At 36.7% G+C, this 15,613-nt stretch overlaps 1 protein-coding gene across 3 annotated transcripts; it reads right to left on the bottom strand.

Annotated features, from left to right (window-relative positions):
* Window positions 1–6,781: 6,781 nt before the first annotated feature.
* HINT3 (histidine triad nucleotide binding protein 3) lies at window positions 6,782–15,574 on the bottom strand. 3 transcript variants are annotated; one of them, XM_026070147.1, is made up of 5 exons: window positions 15,367–15,574; window positions 14,458–14,575; window positions 13,273–13,342; window positions 12,227–12,353; window positions 6,782–7,097 (listed from the first exon to the last, which is right to left on the bottom strand). In XM_026070147.1, the coding sequence occupies exons 2-5, from the start codon at window positions 14,498–14,500 to the stop codon at window positions 6,987–6,989; spliced, it is 351 nt and encodes a 116-aa protein (XP_025925932.1). In that variant the 5' UTR covers window positions 14,501–14,575; window positions 15,367–15,574; the 3' UTR covers window positions 6,782–6,986. The 3 variants fall into 3 exon arrangements, with proteins under 3 accessions (XP_025925932.1, XP_025925934.1, XP_025925933.1); XM_026070149.1 differs by lacking the exon at window positions 15,367–15,574 and having other exon boundaries at window positions 6,782–10,683; XM_026070148.1 differs by lacking the exon at window positions 15,367–15,574 and having other exon boundaries at window positions 14,450–14,550.
* Window positions 15,575–15,613: the final 39 nt, after the last annotated feature.

The following is a 15,613-nucleotide window of genomic DNA, read 5'->3' as shown; positions in this document are numbered from 1 at the left end:
TCTGTGCCCTCGCAAGGTGCCTAAGCGCAAGAAGGAGGTTGTGCGTCCTGTAAAAGTGGCTGCAGGGGGAGAGCGAGCTTCAGGAGAGAGGCCGTCCCTCAGGGGCTGGACAAGGAGGGGTGGCAACAAAAGTTTTCCTTTCATCCCAGAGCCTAAATCGGCGAGAGCATGCATATCCAGGACAATCTCTTTATCCCTGATGCTAATAAAGCCTATTCGCCCAGCTGCGGTTTTGGGGACAGCCTGTCTTGTCCCTCTTTTCCTGGCCCACAGGGGAGCCCAGCAGATGGGTAGGTGTGAAATCTTGCCTCGAGCACCAGGTTGTGCTGCCAGGCCTTTGTTGGTGTTTGAAGTGTGCTGGGAGGAGGAAATGCCCCATTTATATGCAGTGGGGAGGTTCGGAGCCGAGCGCTGCCCTTGAGCAGGCCAGGGAGACGAGACTACAGGGGATACGTGCTGGCCAAGCTCCTGGTGGGGAACAACAGCGCAGGGCTGTTCTCGGGCACAGCTGCGAAGGTGGCCTGGGGCGTGCTGGAGTCACTACCAGCCTCCCCAGGTGAGCCACCTGCCTCCCTTCCCTCTGCCCTCACACGGCTATTGGCTCTGGCAGCAGGAGGCCGCTGTACTGGCCATAATGCTGGCGCCTGGGGCTGGGGAGGCTGACCCCAATGGGGGTCTGCGTACCCATTTCTCTCTTGCCAGAAGAAGGAAGGGGCTCTTGGAGGCTGCAGGGGCCCGAGGGGTGACGTCTGTGTGGGCAAAGCAGGGCTCTGCACCACAGGGGAGAGGAGGTGGCTTCTGCTTCTGCCCCAGTTTTGCATCCTTGGAGAACACAGCTGTCTTGCACCTCTTATTTGCTCTTGGGTATTTTCCTCTGGACTTTCTGGCTCTCGTGGCCTTTTTCTGGTAGTGTTTCTGTTAGTTTTGCTGTAAGGATTTTTAAGTGAGAAAGATCTTAGAAAAGCTCTTGGGGCCAGGCCACCATTTAAACTTGGGCTTCTACCACTGGAAACRTAGTGTACGCAATTAATGATTAACAATGTTAGGGCATATTTAGAAAGATAAAACAGTGTAAATAGGTCTGTCAAGTCTTTTTTGCAGAAAAGACCTTCTAAATTCCTTGTTCAGTATCATACTTTCCCAAAGCTCTAAACACAAATGTTACCAAATAATTCTAGTAACTGGTAATGCCTAGACGTGTCTTGTTGGTTTTTGACATGCCTTTCTTATTGTGCAGCAATAACCTTCCTTGTTGGCATTGATAGAGCAGATAGTTGGATAACATTAACAATTAACAGACACCAAAGGAGTCATATTAATTTTTCCATGGGAAGGAGGTCAGTGGCTGTGACATGGGTGTAGAAGCAAACAGAGAAGAGAAGCAGATTCTCAGGAAAGTAACAGAAATGTTACTATCCAGAAAGAAAAAAAAAAAGTTTTTTGTATTGCAGGTTAATTTTTGTTGTATTTTATTTTCTTAACATCTAGGCTTGATAACTAAAATCCTCTACTCACTGATCCCCCTGTTATGTTGATCTGAAAGGTTCGGCTTATCCAGATTTCTTTAAGCCTTTTATTAGCACCAGGCCAGTTCAGCACTTAACTCACATTTTTTAGTTTCTGTGCTGATTTATGATAGCTTTTTTTCTAGATRGTTAAGATTTGCTCATGACCTGTAAGAGACCGCATTCTTTATATATCTCGATAATCTCATACTGTATTTACAAACTTAACATACATTGCTTTATTCTTTTCAGTAACATTATAGCAGTTTTTTAGAGTGGAATTTGGTAGTCATCTTAAGTCAACAACGTTACATAACTGTTTTAGGGAGGGAAAGGAAGAACAATCTATCCTTTTTAGCCTTCAGGGGAATTTTAAGTACACAAAGTATAATTACTCTAATTGGAATTTATCCAGGAACCTAGAATTAACCACCCTTCTCTCACGACAAATATAACAGGAGCATGTGATGATCATGAGTTTCAATTTAAAAGTGAAATACTGTGAATGAAAAGCCATTATTTAATGTGTGCTGTTGTTTATCTTTCTCAGTTCTGTTTCACAGCCATTGTGTCGCTATCTTCTGCCCACTCCATGCACTATTCTAGAGCCAAACACAACAAAAACTTTTTTTGACCGTGACTTACATGTTATGCTGGGGGATTTGGGGAACTGTGACTTTCATATGAAGCAGCATTAAAATTTATATATGGACCATAATACTAGTGAAACCTTATTTTTAAACAAAATAACTTAAATTTTAGAAATGCACAATCTGTAATTTAATTATCAGTATTTCTGTCCCCTCCCCCATAGAAAARCCTGCAGTAATTCTCAATTTTATCTACAAATATCTTTAAGAAAAATATCAGTACTAATAATGTATTATATGGAAATTCTAGTTTGCATATTTTAACAGCTAAAGTATATATGATCTAGAAAAGATATGGTTATAACACAATCAAATCTCTATATAACAGTCTCTCCCTAATTCCTCAAAATAATTACATTCTGCACATAGAGTTCATATTCTGTGTATATTTTATTTTATATATATAGGGTAGCCTGTTTACCTGAATGAGACTGATGTTTTCATCTCCCCCATGCAAACTTCTTTGTCTGCAGTGCCTGCGTTATAGATTTTGCTAGGCAGACATTGCTGTGCAGCACAGCCTTTTAAGGGAGAACTATCTGTTCTGGTTTTGTTCTTTACTAAATACAGTTTTGTAGACGGTACCACAATAATTAACTGGAATTCTACTTATTTTTTCAATGTTTGATGAGCAAAATCCCCCCGTTTCTACTGCATATCACTGTTGCAGCTCCAAGATAATGTTTTCTGTATATAATAACTGTCATAATCTGTGGGAACCTTGTAAGCGTAGCTTTGTTTCATCCACCTTTAATAAGTGCATAGGCATGGGAAAAGATGCCCACCCCTCTCTGTGGATTGGTGCACTGCCTCTTGAGGAATGGTTTGCTCTCTCTTGCTTGTCATTAAGCCTGTACTGAATAGGTCAACCAACACTGGATGAGATTATCCTTCTATTTTGCAGCCCAGTACACTTTCCAGATAAAGTTCTTTAAAAGGTGTCATTGCATGAACAGTAAGTAAATATCACACTACATTTATGTACAAAGGCTACAGGACATGTATTGTAGGTCTGTGTCTGAGAACTGGGGGGAATTGTATGTCTTGGAAGCTTGCAAGTTTAACTTAATGACATGTATTACTTAAATGACTTCAGAAGTTCAGCCGAATCCCTTTTACTTTCTTGATTGCTTCAGAGTTACAAGTGGGCTTAATAAAATGTTCAGCTATTTAATGTCTTTTTCAGTAGCCTAGCCTCTCATTCAGGAAAAAGTTACAGGAATTATTAGAAGTTTTTTCTTGTATAAAGGCTGATCTTAATTTTTTTTCCCTTCATAGCTGACAGTGCAAACAACAACCATACTTACAATCATTGATTTGGTTCCTGCTTGAGTGCCATAAAACATTTTTAAGAAATGGAGGAAGATAAAGGGCAGAGTGCTAAATCTACCAGCGCAGTGGATGACCTAAGAAAAAGTTGGCAGACCTGGGCAGATGATCAGATTGAGTATCAGAGAAAGAACCCATTCAGCAATGATGAGAGCCTTGCGTCTAAACCTGTGCATACCCACAGAGGAGATCCTACCTATGGGAGACCCCCTGAAGGGTCTAAAACAGAGCAGAGGGGGAAAGATGCCCACTCACATGTGGGGAAGGAAGTGGAAGAACTGTGCTTGATCATAAGAAGCATCGGAGAGAAGGGAGAAGATGGACATGTGAGTGTGACATTCCGGCAGCTGTTTGAAACATACGTGACTATTTCCAATAAAGTAGTGGGGATCTTGTTGAGAGCCAGAAAACACGGTCTGGTTCATTTTGAAGGTGAAATGCTTTGGCAAGGAAAAGATGATGATGTGATCATCACTTTACTAGAATAAGGCTTTGTCATCTGATGAATTCTGCTGCATGTTTCCATTTGGAAAGAACATATCTAGATACCATCTTGAAAGAGGTTTTCATTACAGAATTTCAACTCAGTGAATTAATGGGACATGAGCAGAAGAGAAAATTGGTAAGAAGGATGAAAAATATTTTCATAAAAATGGTAGATATTGTGGACAGAAATCACAAATAGTCAACTAATCTCTTACTCTCCCAATGGATTGTCCTTTCATTATTATCATCCATTGCATGTGGTTCTTTAAATGTCTCTGCGGCTTATTGCTTTAAGTAGCTGAAAATTTATTACTAATTTGCTACCGTACAACACTGATTCTTGCAGGCTGTGAAATACTTAGTGTGTGCAGGATTTTTATGGTAAAACACAGAATTTAAATAAATATTTCTGTAGGAATTCATATACTTCTTCAAAAAAGAGCTTGATCTATAGCAAAAGTTTAATTATTTTCACATGGTGAAGTTAAATAAATGGAAGTTTTACTGACTTTCAAGAAGCGTATGAAAATTTGCAAGTTTACAGAAATATCATTTACTTAAGGGTCTACAGAATATACAGCAAGGCTATTATATGGCTCCTAAATTAGCTGCATCTTTCATGTATTCTGTAGAGCTGCACTAATCCTGGTATTTAATAGTCTATTCTTATCATCATATCTTCTCCAAAGCTTTCCAGTGTCTCTTGTTCTTTTTCCTCTTTGTATCTCACACCATTTTTACCTGTTCTATTCTTCTAATGCTACCTCATCCCCTAGAAGTTCAGAAAGCTTTGCAGCCTTTTGGGGGAATTTGACTATGTTTCTTCTTAGAAAGTAGGGTGCCACAACATAGAGATGTGAAAGAGAACAGAAACTGTATATTGGCACACTGTGTATTGGTGAAAAGAAAAAAAAAAAACATCTTTCACTTCTTTCAACAAAATGTAGCAATGTTTACAACAGGAGAGTAGAGATCCTGGAGTGCCAAATGCATAAATAAAAATATAGCACTGAAGTCACATACCTCACTTGGTCAGGCAGAGTTGTGCTTTCAGTGCACAGTTTTAAGTTCTCCAAACTGGGAGAAAAAATGAGCTGCTGTTTAAAAATGGGACTGAAAGATGACAGATAACACTTCTTTTCCTAATTCTTCTGGGGAAACTTTTTTAACTTAAAAAAAAAAAAAAAGGATTGGTTATATACAACAGTTGTAATAATACCATTAGAAATATTCAGAAGCTATGTTTACAGTAGTTCCCACCAAGAAATGTGCATCCATTGGGAATAGCAAATTCTATTTTTTACCAGCTTAAATGAAAGCTCTTAGGTGGTGCTAACTGTATTGCTTAATGGGTTTTTAAAATAAGAATATTCTGTTGCCTCAAAAGGATGTTGAGACTTAATATAAATTATGAACATGGTAAATGTGATTAAATTCTCTTATACTAATTGTATAAAAGACTTTTTTTTGCAGAAAGCCTGAAATTTTTTTTATATTTTCATCAAATAGAGATTTTCATCAAAACACATTTTTTGTTTCATTGAACAAATAAAAGTATAATTTATATTATTCCCTCTGTCTCCTTTTCCTAGTGAAAAGGTAGTTAGAAAAAGAGAAAATAGGGGAGAAGAAAAGGTGCCAGAGTAAGTATATCTGAGGGACAGGAAAGCCAGATATAGCATGGAAGGGAAAACAAAGGATGGGTTTTATCATCACATAATTTTACTATGTTGGAAACTGGGGGATACATGCTGCACCAGATACTGCATTTAATACATTTAAAATGCTGTGTTTTTTCAAAAAATCCATTTCTTGCCAAAATGACAAGAACACACCTCAGTGGATTTCAGTTCCCACTAGATAAAGCCTGGGCACACATTGTATAAAAAATAATTTCAAAATTGTTAAAATACAGCTACAGGATATGGTTTGTTTAATTTTAACTTAATTTTAAATCCAGTTGTTTCTGCTGTAACATTAGTTCATAATTTGTAGGAAGCAGTATCAGGCAGTTCAAGTATCACTAACAGGATGACAGCATCAAGAAAAATAATACATTATTCTCAGAAAACACATAGGATGCTCAGGCTGCACACTGCCTCAACGAAGACGCAAGCGCAGCTTCTGCAGTTAGGTACTTATATAGTCTCTGTTGCACTCTTTCCTCCTATTGCTGGGTGCCTCTACAAGAGCTGTAAATATAACTAGGGTCCATCTACAAGAGTTGTGAACATACCTCTAATTAGTATCAAAACATAGAAAAGCAGAGTAAGCCCTAACTAAATGGTCAGACCAACTCTGTAAGCAACTATAACAAGCTTGCCCTATCATATTTTGGATAAATCCAAGAATTAGTATAAGAGAGGGGATTTATTTAGGGATAGATTATTATTTTTTTAATAATCGTAGGGCCAAATTTCCTATCTGCCAGCTATAGATGAGCATTCTGTGAAGAGTGACTGCTATCTTTCTCTTATGCATATCCATGCAATGCATCTGTCATAAACACCAGAAAGCTGCCAAATTGGGTCAGCTCACAGGCTGACAAGTCTTCTGCTTTCAGCAATAGCCGTTACTCCAAAAGAAGTCTAAAGGATAAGTGCAATTGATTGATCTGTCCACTGATACACTTATGAATAAAAATTACTCCTGAAGCCTGTACAGTCAGGTATACATCATATCTAGTGGACAAGACTGGACTTAGCTCCTAGTTTGCAAGCTAGGGAAAATTCTGCTTCATCATCTGCAATGTAGAGAAGACATTGGCTGTCGGAGTGGGAGATGGACCCGGAGTAACGATGAGTCTCAATGTGAGTATGATCATTCTCCCTTTATTCAAGTTCTTACAGAGTATATATAGACAGGCAATAAGCATGTGCTAGCGATAGCTATATGACTGGTTTACAGCCTTCGTTCACGCGCCTAAAGCGGATATCTGATTGGTGCAGGATTGCTGTCCATGCGGAGAGGTCTGTCGACTTGTTTACCTCCTTGTAGCTTCCTTCTTTTGWGCTGTTCAAGGACAGCTCRCATAGCYRTGGGATCCTCCCTCCATCGTGAAGACAGGATTGCTCACTTCTAAGAGATCATGCCCCTTTTCACTTAACCATTCTTCCACAATTGGCATCTGGAAATGAATCAGTTTTTAAACTTTTATGCAATGGGCCACCATTAAAGTAAATGGAACAGCTAATCTAATACATTATTTTCATGAGAAGTGTTAAGACATGAGTTTATGTTAGTACTACAGATTATTTGTAGTAGTAAGTAAACTTTGACCTTCTAAAAGGTGTTCTTACCCCATCAAGTCACTTTCAGCTCTTCAAATCTCTCCTAAAACTTCACTTTTTGTAGCAGGCTTATCAGCTCCCTCAGTAGTCTTTCCCCTTCTTCCAGTTGAAGCCTGTCTATTCCACATGGGTTTTAGACTATAAATTGTACAGGGATTATCTGTATTCTGTTTTATGAAACACTGAAAATGCTTTCAGCACTTCAATAAATATTGCACATCAGTTTGACATGACAGCCAGTGATTTTTTTTTTACTATTTCCTAGTCTGACATTTCAAATATGATTTTCATCAGTTTGTGCTCCCATTTTTATGCTTTTATTTGTAACTCATGCTTAAGAAGACTTCTGAATAGCCTGAAGATCTATTACCAACTTGATCACACTGAAAATGCTATTCTTAATTAAATGCTTGAAGACTTTTTTTTTTTAATTTTACATTTAACAGCATTGTACGTGTATCTGCTTCACCCTTTCAAGAAGGGGCAAACAGTACTTCAGCATAAAAGCATTATTCTCTGGGCTTGCATTAGGTTGCTATTTTATGTAAAACAATTGAGCAAAAGAGTACAAATAAAGCTTGTACATGTAGTCAAAAAAGCTGCTTTTCCCAGGACTGCTAATACTGGATCAAAGAACAACAGATCCATAAGTAGTGGCTAAGCAACTTTCCTCTGCTTCTCAGGCTCTTACATACATCCAAGAATAAAAACTGCTGAGAGGCAGTAAGTTGACTCTCCAATAAAAGGTCTTTTAACTACCTTTGCTCATTGGAATGCTCCAGAAAAGATTTTGGAATTTTTAAAAACATATTATAAGGCTGCTGTAGAAGAGGGCAAACATCATTAATGGAGTCTGCTGACTGTGTTTTCCAGAGGATGGCCAACAATTCTCACACATACTCAAAAGTATTAGAACAGAACTTTCAGAAAATATTCCTTGGTCTAATTAAAAAAAAAAAAAAAAATCTTCGGGGTCCAGGAAGAACACTTGTCAATACAGAAGGGAAATGGAATGCAGTTCTTTGCTGGAAAGCACTAATGAGAGACTAAGTACTACTGTTCATCTCAGTAATTAACATGGCTCCATTTATAATTACACTTTCCTATTTGAGCTGGTTTGAGGGCTGTCTGCTAGTGTCAAGAGACAATTTGAATGCTTTCCATCTTGTTCATCAACAAAAGTTTTGGAAGCTAGATTATATCCTGATCTTACCTTTACAGTCTTACAGTCATTAGTGGATCTTTCTCAAATGTAACAGAAGTTTATGAAAGTAATAATATACAAGGCAGAGCTATAGCTCACCTTTATTTATATGCAGGAGTCCTTCAGAGCTAAAACGAGTTGAAATGTAATTGATTTTAGTCAGAGATATAAGGAGTCCAATACACACAGAAAATGGTGATGATTTGTGCATAATTTCTTCCCACCCCCTGTAAAATCATACTAACCTCCTGCTGGACCCTACATTTAATTCCCAACAGCTCCCATGCTACTATTATTATTTTTAACAGTGTCAACATAACAAAATTAGCTTGTTTTTGCACTTCAGTGGTTCTATACAAGCTGAAACATCTAAAAATTGACTTTCATGTTTCCTTCCTACATTTGACAACCATTGTAAGATTCCAAGATTAGTATTTGCTCTTTATTAATTCTTTTTGACAACAGTTCATTATGGTACCTTAAATATTACATATCACAGTTAAGTACAGTTATATATATTAACTACAAATCAGAACACGCATACATAGTATTAACTCTTGAAAGATCTTAATGTTCAAATATTTCATCAATTTAGGAGTGAATTCATACCTCCTAATCTATTGCACAGAATTAGTCAAAGTTCAGTGGCTTTAATTCACATCTTCCTAGCTAAAGTTACAAATTTAACCACAAAATACTGCAAATTACACGTGAGTGTCCACTAATAAGAATACCAAAACATTAGGAACAAGGTCTTATGGAAAAGAGAGGTATAAACTTCTGGGTAGAAAATGCTGTTGTTTAGAATGGTGTGAACTTTCTGAAATATTATGTACAATTTACTGTATGAATATTACAATACACTGTAGCGCTAAGGCAACAGGTGCTGGATCAGTGGCAAACACTGAGAAGATTATGTTCAGGGAAGCTTGCAGGTGCAGTAGACCATTATCACCTTAGCTGCATCTAAAAGTATCAGCCAAGGACACTTGATTAGTTAGGCACAAAGAGATAAACGAATAAAATCCACTCCATTTTCTGGAATTTCTGCTTTGCAGACAGTCTGCCTTAAAATGGTGTTGAAAAACAGAGCACTAACATTTCTGGTTAGAATCATACTAAAGGCAAGTGTTAGCAAGTTCCTTAAGCAATTCAGAACACAATTCATACATGTTCCAGTTCTGGGCTGAGTCTCTGCTATTCCAAGTTCAAATCAGATGATTGCTATTATGCAAGCCTGCCACATACTCACTGCACTAAAGACCCATTTCTCTTGTGACTTCATTTAGAAATCAAATTTAGCCAAGACATTAGTACACTACAAGTGACTTCCAGTAAGAGCATTATCAGCATAATCTCAAAATTTGATTTTCTCTTCTGCTGTCATGCAGATGGTCAGTATACTAAATCAATTCTCTGAACTCTTCACATTCTTTGTAAACATACAGTAGCTAATTTAAAATATTGTGCACATAAGAGGGAAACAGTCTTTTAAGTCCAACATACAAACACTTATACATACATTTAAATTATACTCTATATTGTATAGCATCAACACATCTCAGACACATATTGTATTAACATTTACTATGTCACTGTCATGCAAATAAGAGAGCTAATATATTAAAGTGGTTTAGCACCAGAAAAATTAGTAGTGCACTTCAGCAATGTATTTACTAACAACTAGGCATAACTAACAAAGTACAGATGGAAACTTAATGTTTTAAATGTTACTTGCAATCCCAGAACAATGTATTTTTTAAATAAAAATCTAGATTCCACAGCAAACATTCCCTTTGGTATCATGTACATGCCGTTAGGAGTAACTGTTGTTTCCTTAGTTACAAATACATTCTGCTGCTATACCCTGCGTTTTACTAGGAAAAGTAGTCTGCATGTGTGTATATGTACATGTATGTATACTACATGTATATAAATAAAAAATTATCATTAAAATACATTGCCTCACTGTCAGAGAAGTACATGGACTTCTTAAGTACACAGACTGCAAGAACTAGGTTGACAGTTATAAATTCTGTGTGCATTTCTTCATAAGGAATTAAAACTTTTTTATCCTGGTATTTTATTAGTAACATCAAACTGTGCAACCTTAAATCAGAGCTCAAAGACAAAGAACCAAACTTGTTTGTGACACAGAGCTAGATGTGCTTTCAACTGGCAGCATTTTCAGTTTGCAGTCGCTCAATCAGTTGTTCAGCCTATGAAAGCAAGCAAGCAAGCAATGCATTAACTACACAGTTACTGAGTTTACCGAAAATTCCAGTTTAAAAAATACCAGTGATAAGAGACGAACAAAGCATATACTTCTCATTTTACATAGACAAAGTGTACAACAGAAGTCATTGTTCTGGCAGACTAAATCCAGCATAAGGGCACTAACTTGGGCATTTCTGAAATAAATCAGTTTAGATTACTGTCAACCTTTTTTGTCAAGTCTCACTGAATTAATCTTCTCACTTGAACTAGTCCTTGAGGTTTTATTAATATCTTCAAAGGAACCACCTTAAAAGGTGAGAAGGTTAAATCTAGTATGTTTTAATATGCAGAGCAGATACACAATCAGCTACTTCAGTAGGAACAACTTAACAGAGTTAAGTAGCTCTTGCAGTTTATTTGGAAATAAAGCTAGAAAAAGAATAAAGGAACTGAAAATGAAGTTGTTATCTCAACCTTGCTTTGCATTCTTAAACAAATACCATATTCAAGCCATTAAAAATAATAAAAAGAAAAAAATAAAGAACATTTTCCAACTTGTGAACAGGATATTGTAAAATCTCTCTTGAAGTACTTCTACATTGTATAACCAAACTTGGTACATACATCCCTGACTAACCCAAAACAGTAAGCAGTGTAACTACACAGCTATACTTATCTGAGAGCCAAATATCTCTGTGTGATATTGTACAGCATAGACACATCTGCTTCTCTGGACCTAGATGAGATCTCCAACAAGGTGCCACCAAGAAGTTTGCCTTTTATTTATTTTCTTTCTTTTTTTATTTTGAGTAAGAAGATCTCTAGATTATTCTTGAGATGAGACAAGCCTCTTTTTCAGCATATCTATTTTGGGGCTGTCCAATGACACCCCCAATGACACCAGGATGGTGTAGCTGCATTGCAAGGATGGGTTCTTTGCTTTTTCAGCTAAGCAGTGAGAGTAAGCATTGATCCTCAAAGGAGAGAAAACTTTTCAAATAGTAATTTAGTCAGTTTGTGCCAGTTCAGTCTCATTTCTAATCTCTATTGACAGATATAAGTGCTAGCAAAATGTTATTTTGTAAAGCAGACACTTGTCGTCTTTAGACTGCAACAAGATGAGAAAAGCTTCATGTGAACTGATATAAGCAGCCATTAGGTGGCCATGTTTTTCAGCTAAGTGGGATTAACCAAGGTACATGCAATACCTATCCCATTACATTCCAATATATCCTTTTTCACAGTAAATAATAAATACTTATAAAGTGTACTCGGAAGTACAACATATTAACATAAGCTACACATTAGATTCAAAACTACAGCACTGTTTGCTGTTGTTACTGTCACTCTATTTTCTTTAATAAGCATAAACAATAAAATTAAATTTTACTATTACATTTTCTCAAATAGTTCATTCAAAATATAAAAAATTAATTATAGCAATGACAAAAATAATTGTTCCAAGAATTTTTGGACACTCTTAGAAAGATACCACATTTTCAGCTTGCAATTGAAAAGTTACTTACTTATCTGCATTACACTTACCGTGATAAACCAGTAGGAATTGATTCTGTAAATCAGTCTGGATAAGAATCCTAGCTGACTGGCTGGAGCCAAGACATGAAGATGCAAGTGGGATATTGAGCAGAATGGAGGCCAGTGAAAACCCATTCTTCAGAAAAGGAAAATGAACAAGTTAAATATTGATATTAATTCAGAAAAAAGCTGAACATCGTAAGTTATTTACCATGATCAACTGAACTAAGAGCTTACTTTTTAGCCTGGTACGTCAGGATCACTACATTTTACTTTTGTATAAGGGCATGAACAAAAGCATGTCCTTTCCTTTAATCATGTTCTCCAGACACCTATTTTAAAGTCCATTAATCTCTTCCTTCGCATCTCAGTACTTAAAATATACTTTTCTTTTTTAAATTCTCTTTTTTTAACACAATATACCTTAAACATATCATATCTAGTTTTCAGCTAGAAAGTCAACTGTCACCTATATAAAAGTAGCTTCTACCTATTTTAACCAGGATGGCCCATCTTCCTATACTATATTTAAATTATGTTTCAATTTGCTTCACTTTGCAAATGAATTTAGAAATAGTTTAAAATAGTTTAACTACTAAATACACTGACTTAAACTATATGGTGCAGCACTGTAATCAAACCAATGCAGACAGGACTCCAAAATACAACRCAGTGCCCTGCTCAAATAGGACAAAGTTTACCTCTCTTCTGGTATCTAGAACTTTGGAGCGTACTTTCAGCATATAATTAAAAAGCAGCCTTTTAGATATCTTGTTTGCAGTGCCATTCTTTCCCCAATACATGGGCAAGAAAGAATCTCAGAGTTGCAAGGAAATTTGCACTAAAAATTCATCAGAAAAAAGTTTATATCCAACGCCAGCACATTCTACTTGAGAAGTCATGCAATAAGTGAATCCAAACCCCCTTTCTTCAATAAATCATACTGCAGGTGTTGCCAGTATCTCTAAAATACCATTTTGGAAAGTCAAGAACATATTCAGTATACACAGAAAAAAGACCATATTCAATATCCACAGAAGATTTCCTTTACATACCTTACATCATTCAAGTCACTAAAATTATTTCGTTGGAGGACAGTTTTTCCAACTTCCACCATTTTCTTCACTATTAAATACAAATAAATTTCATTCAGTGTTTAATATTTTATGCACCATAGGTTTTTAGGTCAAGTAATTTGAAAAAGGTCTTTGCTCTTTAGAAGCAAAATCTTCAAATATYAGCTTCAATGAACTGATTACACTGAGAACACAAACTCATGCATTTTACAATAAAATACAAATACTGTAGCTAATCAGAATCAAACAAAGATTGTCAGACAGTTTACTACAATGAGCTACATGAAAAACATCAATGTCACTGATTTCCATAATCATGAGGCTAAGTGTGGTATTATTCTAACAAATTTGGCCAAAGCCATGGTATCACCTTACAGAAAAACTGCAAATATCAGTTGATCAAAATGATAGGGTTTACACATACTACAGTGTTTACCACCTCTAGACAGCTACATGACTTTCATCTCTAGGTACTGTGCAGCCTGATATTTTTCTTTAAGCCTTTTTTAACTTAGTACACAAAAATAAGGACTTCTAAGTTAGAATGTTTTAGAGGTGGTACACCAATTTAAACTAAAATAATTAAAAAACTCTCAGTCCTACTAACAAGGACAAACTTTTCATTATCATATCAGTAAAAAGAGAAGTAATTCTAAGACAAAATCTTCAAGGCAAAAGTCTAGAGGAATTGTTTTGAAGCCAAATGCACACAAAAGCTGTTTCTGGAGAAAACTGCCCTACATTTAGAATAGAAACACAGTGATTCAAGAAGTTACAACACACAACTCTTTTCTTGTGTTACCTGTAATCTTCACTAAGGTGGAACCTGTTCATGCATTTATAGCTGCAGGTTTTTTCTGATACTCAACACATCAACTAAGCAAAACAATTCTTGTGAAATAAATAATCCCAGGACAATGTTAAGAAAGAGAAGCTCATCAACAATACATCATAGTTTCAATATTTTAGAGTTCTATCTTTTAAAATAATTATTTAGGCTTACTAGAACACCATTTCTCTTTCATTTTTCTTCCTTCCTGAAAGATAGCGTAACATTTTATGAAAGATAGTATAAACATATTTTATAGAATTTTAATATATAATTTAAGATTGCATATACCTAAAAAACCCTAAATGCATACTAACAGGTACTTACAGCCTTACCTACAGGTATGTGCTCTTTCTTAAGTGTCTTGCAGTTTCCCATGTGCTCTACAGGCACCACCAGATAGTGGTGGGGTGCACCAGGTCTGATATCTCTGAAGCAAACAAGGTCTTCATACTGGGAGAGAATACAAACATAGTAAGTTGGTCAGGATGAGGATACTGACAAACATTAGGCAACAAAGTCCTTCCCACACCTGTGCAATACTTAGTATTATATCTGAAATAATTAGCTAAATCTCAGAATTGCAACATATTTTTTATTTCCATAGCTACATCAAAGTAAATTATCTTGGAGTCTATCTACAAAAAGATACAAAAAGCTTACAAGCATGATTTGTTATCTCAGTTGACTTTCTACATTCGGGACTCCTCAATATCTGACAGCAAAAACACCTATTACATGACTACTTTAAGATTTCTTGCTATCGTAGAATCATTTAAAAGGACAAGATATTTCCTTCCTTATGATGAATGTTTCACTACTATCTCCATAAAAGACAACCTCCAAAACTAYATGACAACCCCAGAATTGCAGTCTTTTCGAATGACACCCTTCATTAGTTGAAAACAGACACAGCCTGAGAGAGAGAACCCATTTAACATGACCTCGGTGATTTCAAGATTTGATCTTTAATTCTTGTAATTTAACCTCTTCGATCCTTTTCTGTTTTTCCTGAGCCCTGCCATCTGTGCACATCTTGGTGCTGACAAGCTCAGATATAAGGATTCATATAAAGGCTTTTATACAAGCATTATGAGAGTCAGAATTTGGCTCTTAAAAATAATTAGAGAACTATTTCATACTCCATTATTATCAAAAGAAAGTAACATAAAGGTGATCGTATCAAGATTTATGGATATTCTTAAAAATACACGGAGCAAGGCGAGATGTGTACGTGCCTACACCTTTGCAGCCACCGGGGCCTAGTTATGCTCCAGCCTGACGCTCTTGTCTACGCCTGCAGGCCCCACAGCCGGGTCCCAGCCCCTCAGACTTCAGAGTTTTGCGTCCATTTCCACAAATCCAGCTTGACATTCGCCGCTCATTTATTGAGACAGCAACCGTCTTCTCCATTAACCAGTTTAAACAGCGACTGGGCACCAAAACGCCCCCGGGCGGCCCCGCAGCGCAGAAGACCGGCCTGCAGGTGAG

This window comes from Apteryx rowi, unplaced genomic scaffold (genome assembly GCF_003343035.1).
Source record: "Apteryx rowi isolate R43461 unplaced genomic scaffold, aptRow1 scaffold_305, whole genome shotgun sequence".
NCBI lineage: Eukaryota > Metazoa > Chordata > Aves > Apterygiformes > Apterygidae > Apteryx > Apteryx rowi.
Note: the sequence above shows the minus strand (reverse complement) of the source record. Positions and strands in the feature narration are given on the sequence as shown.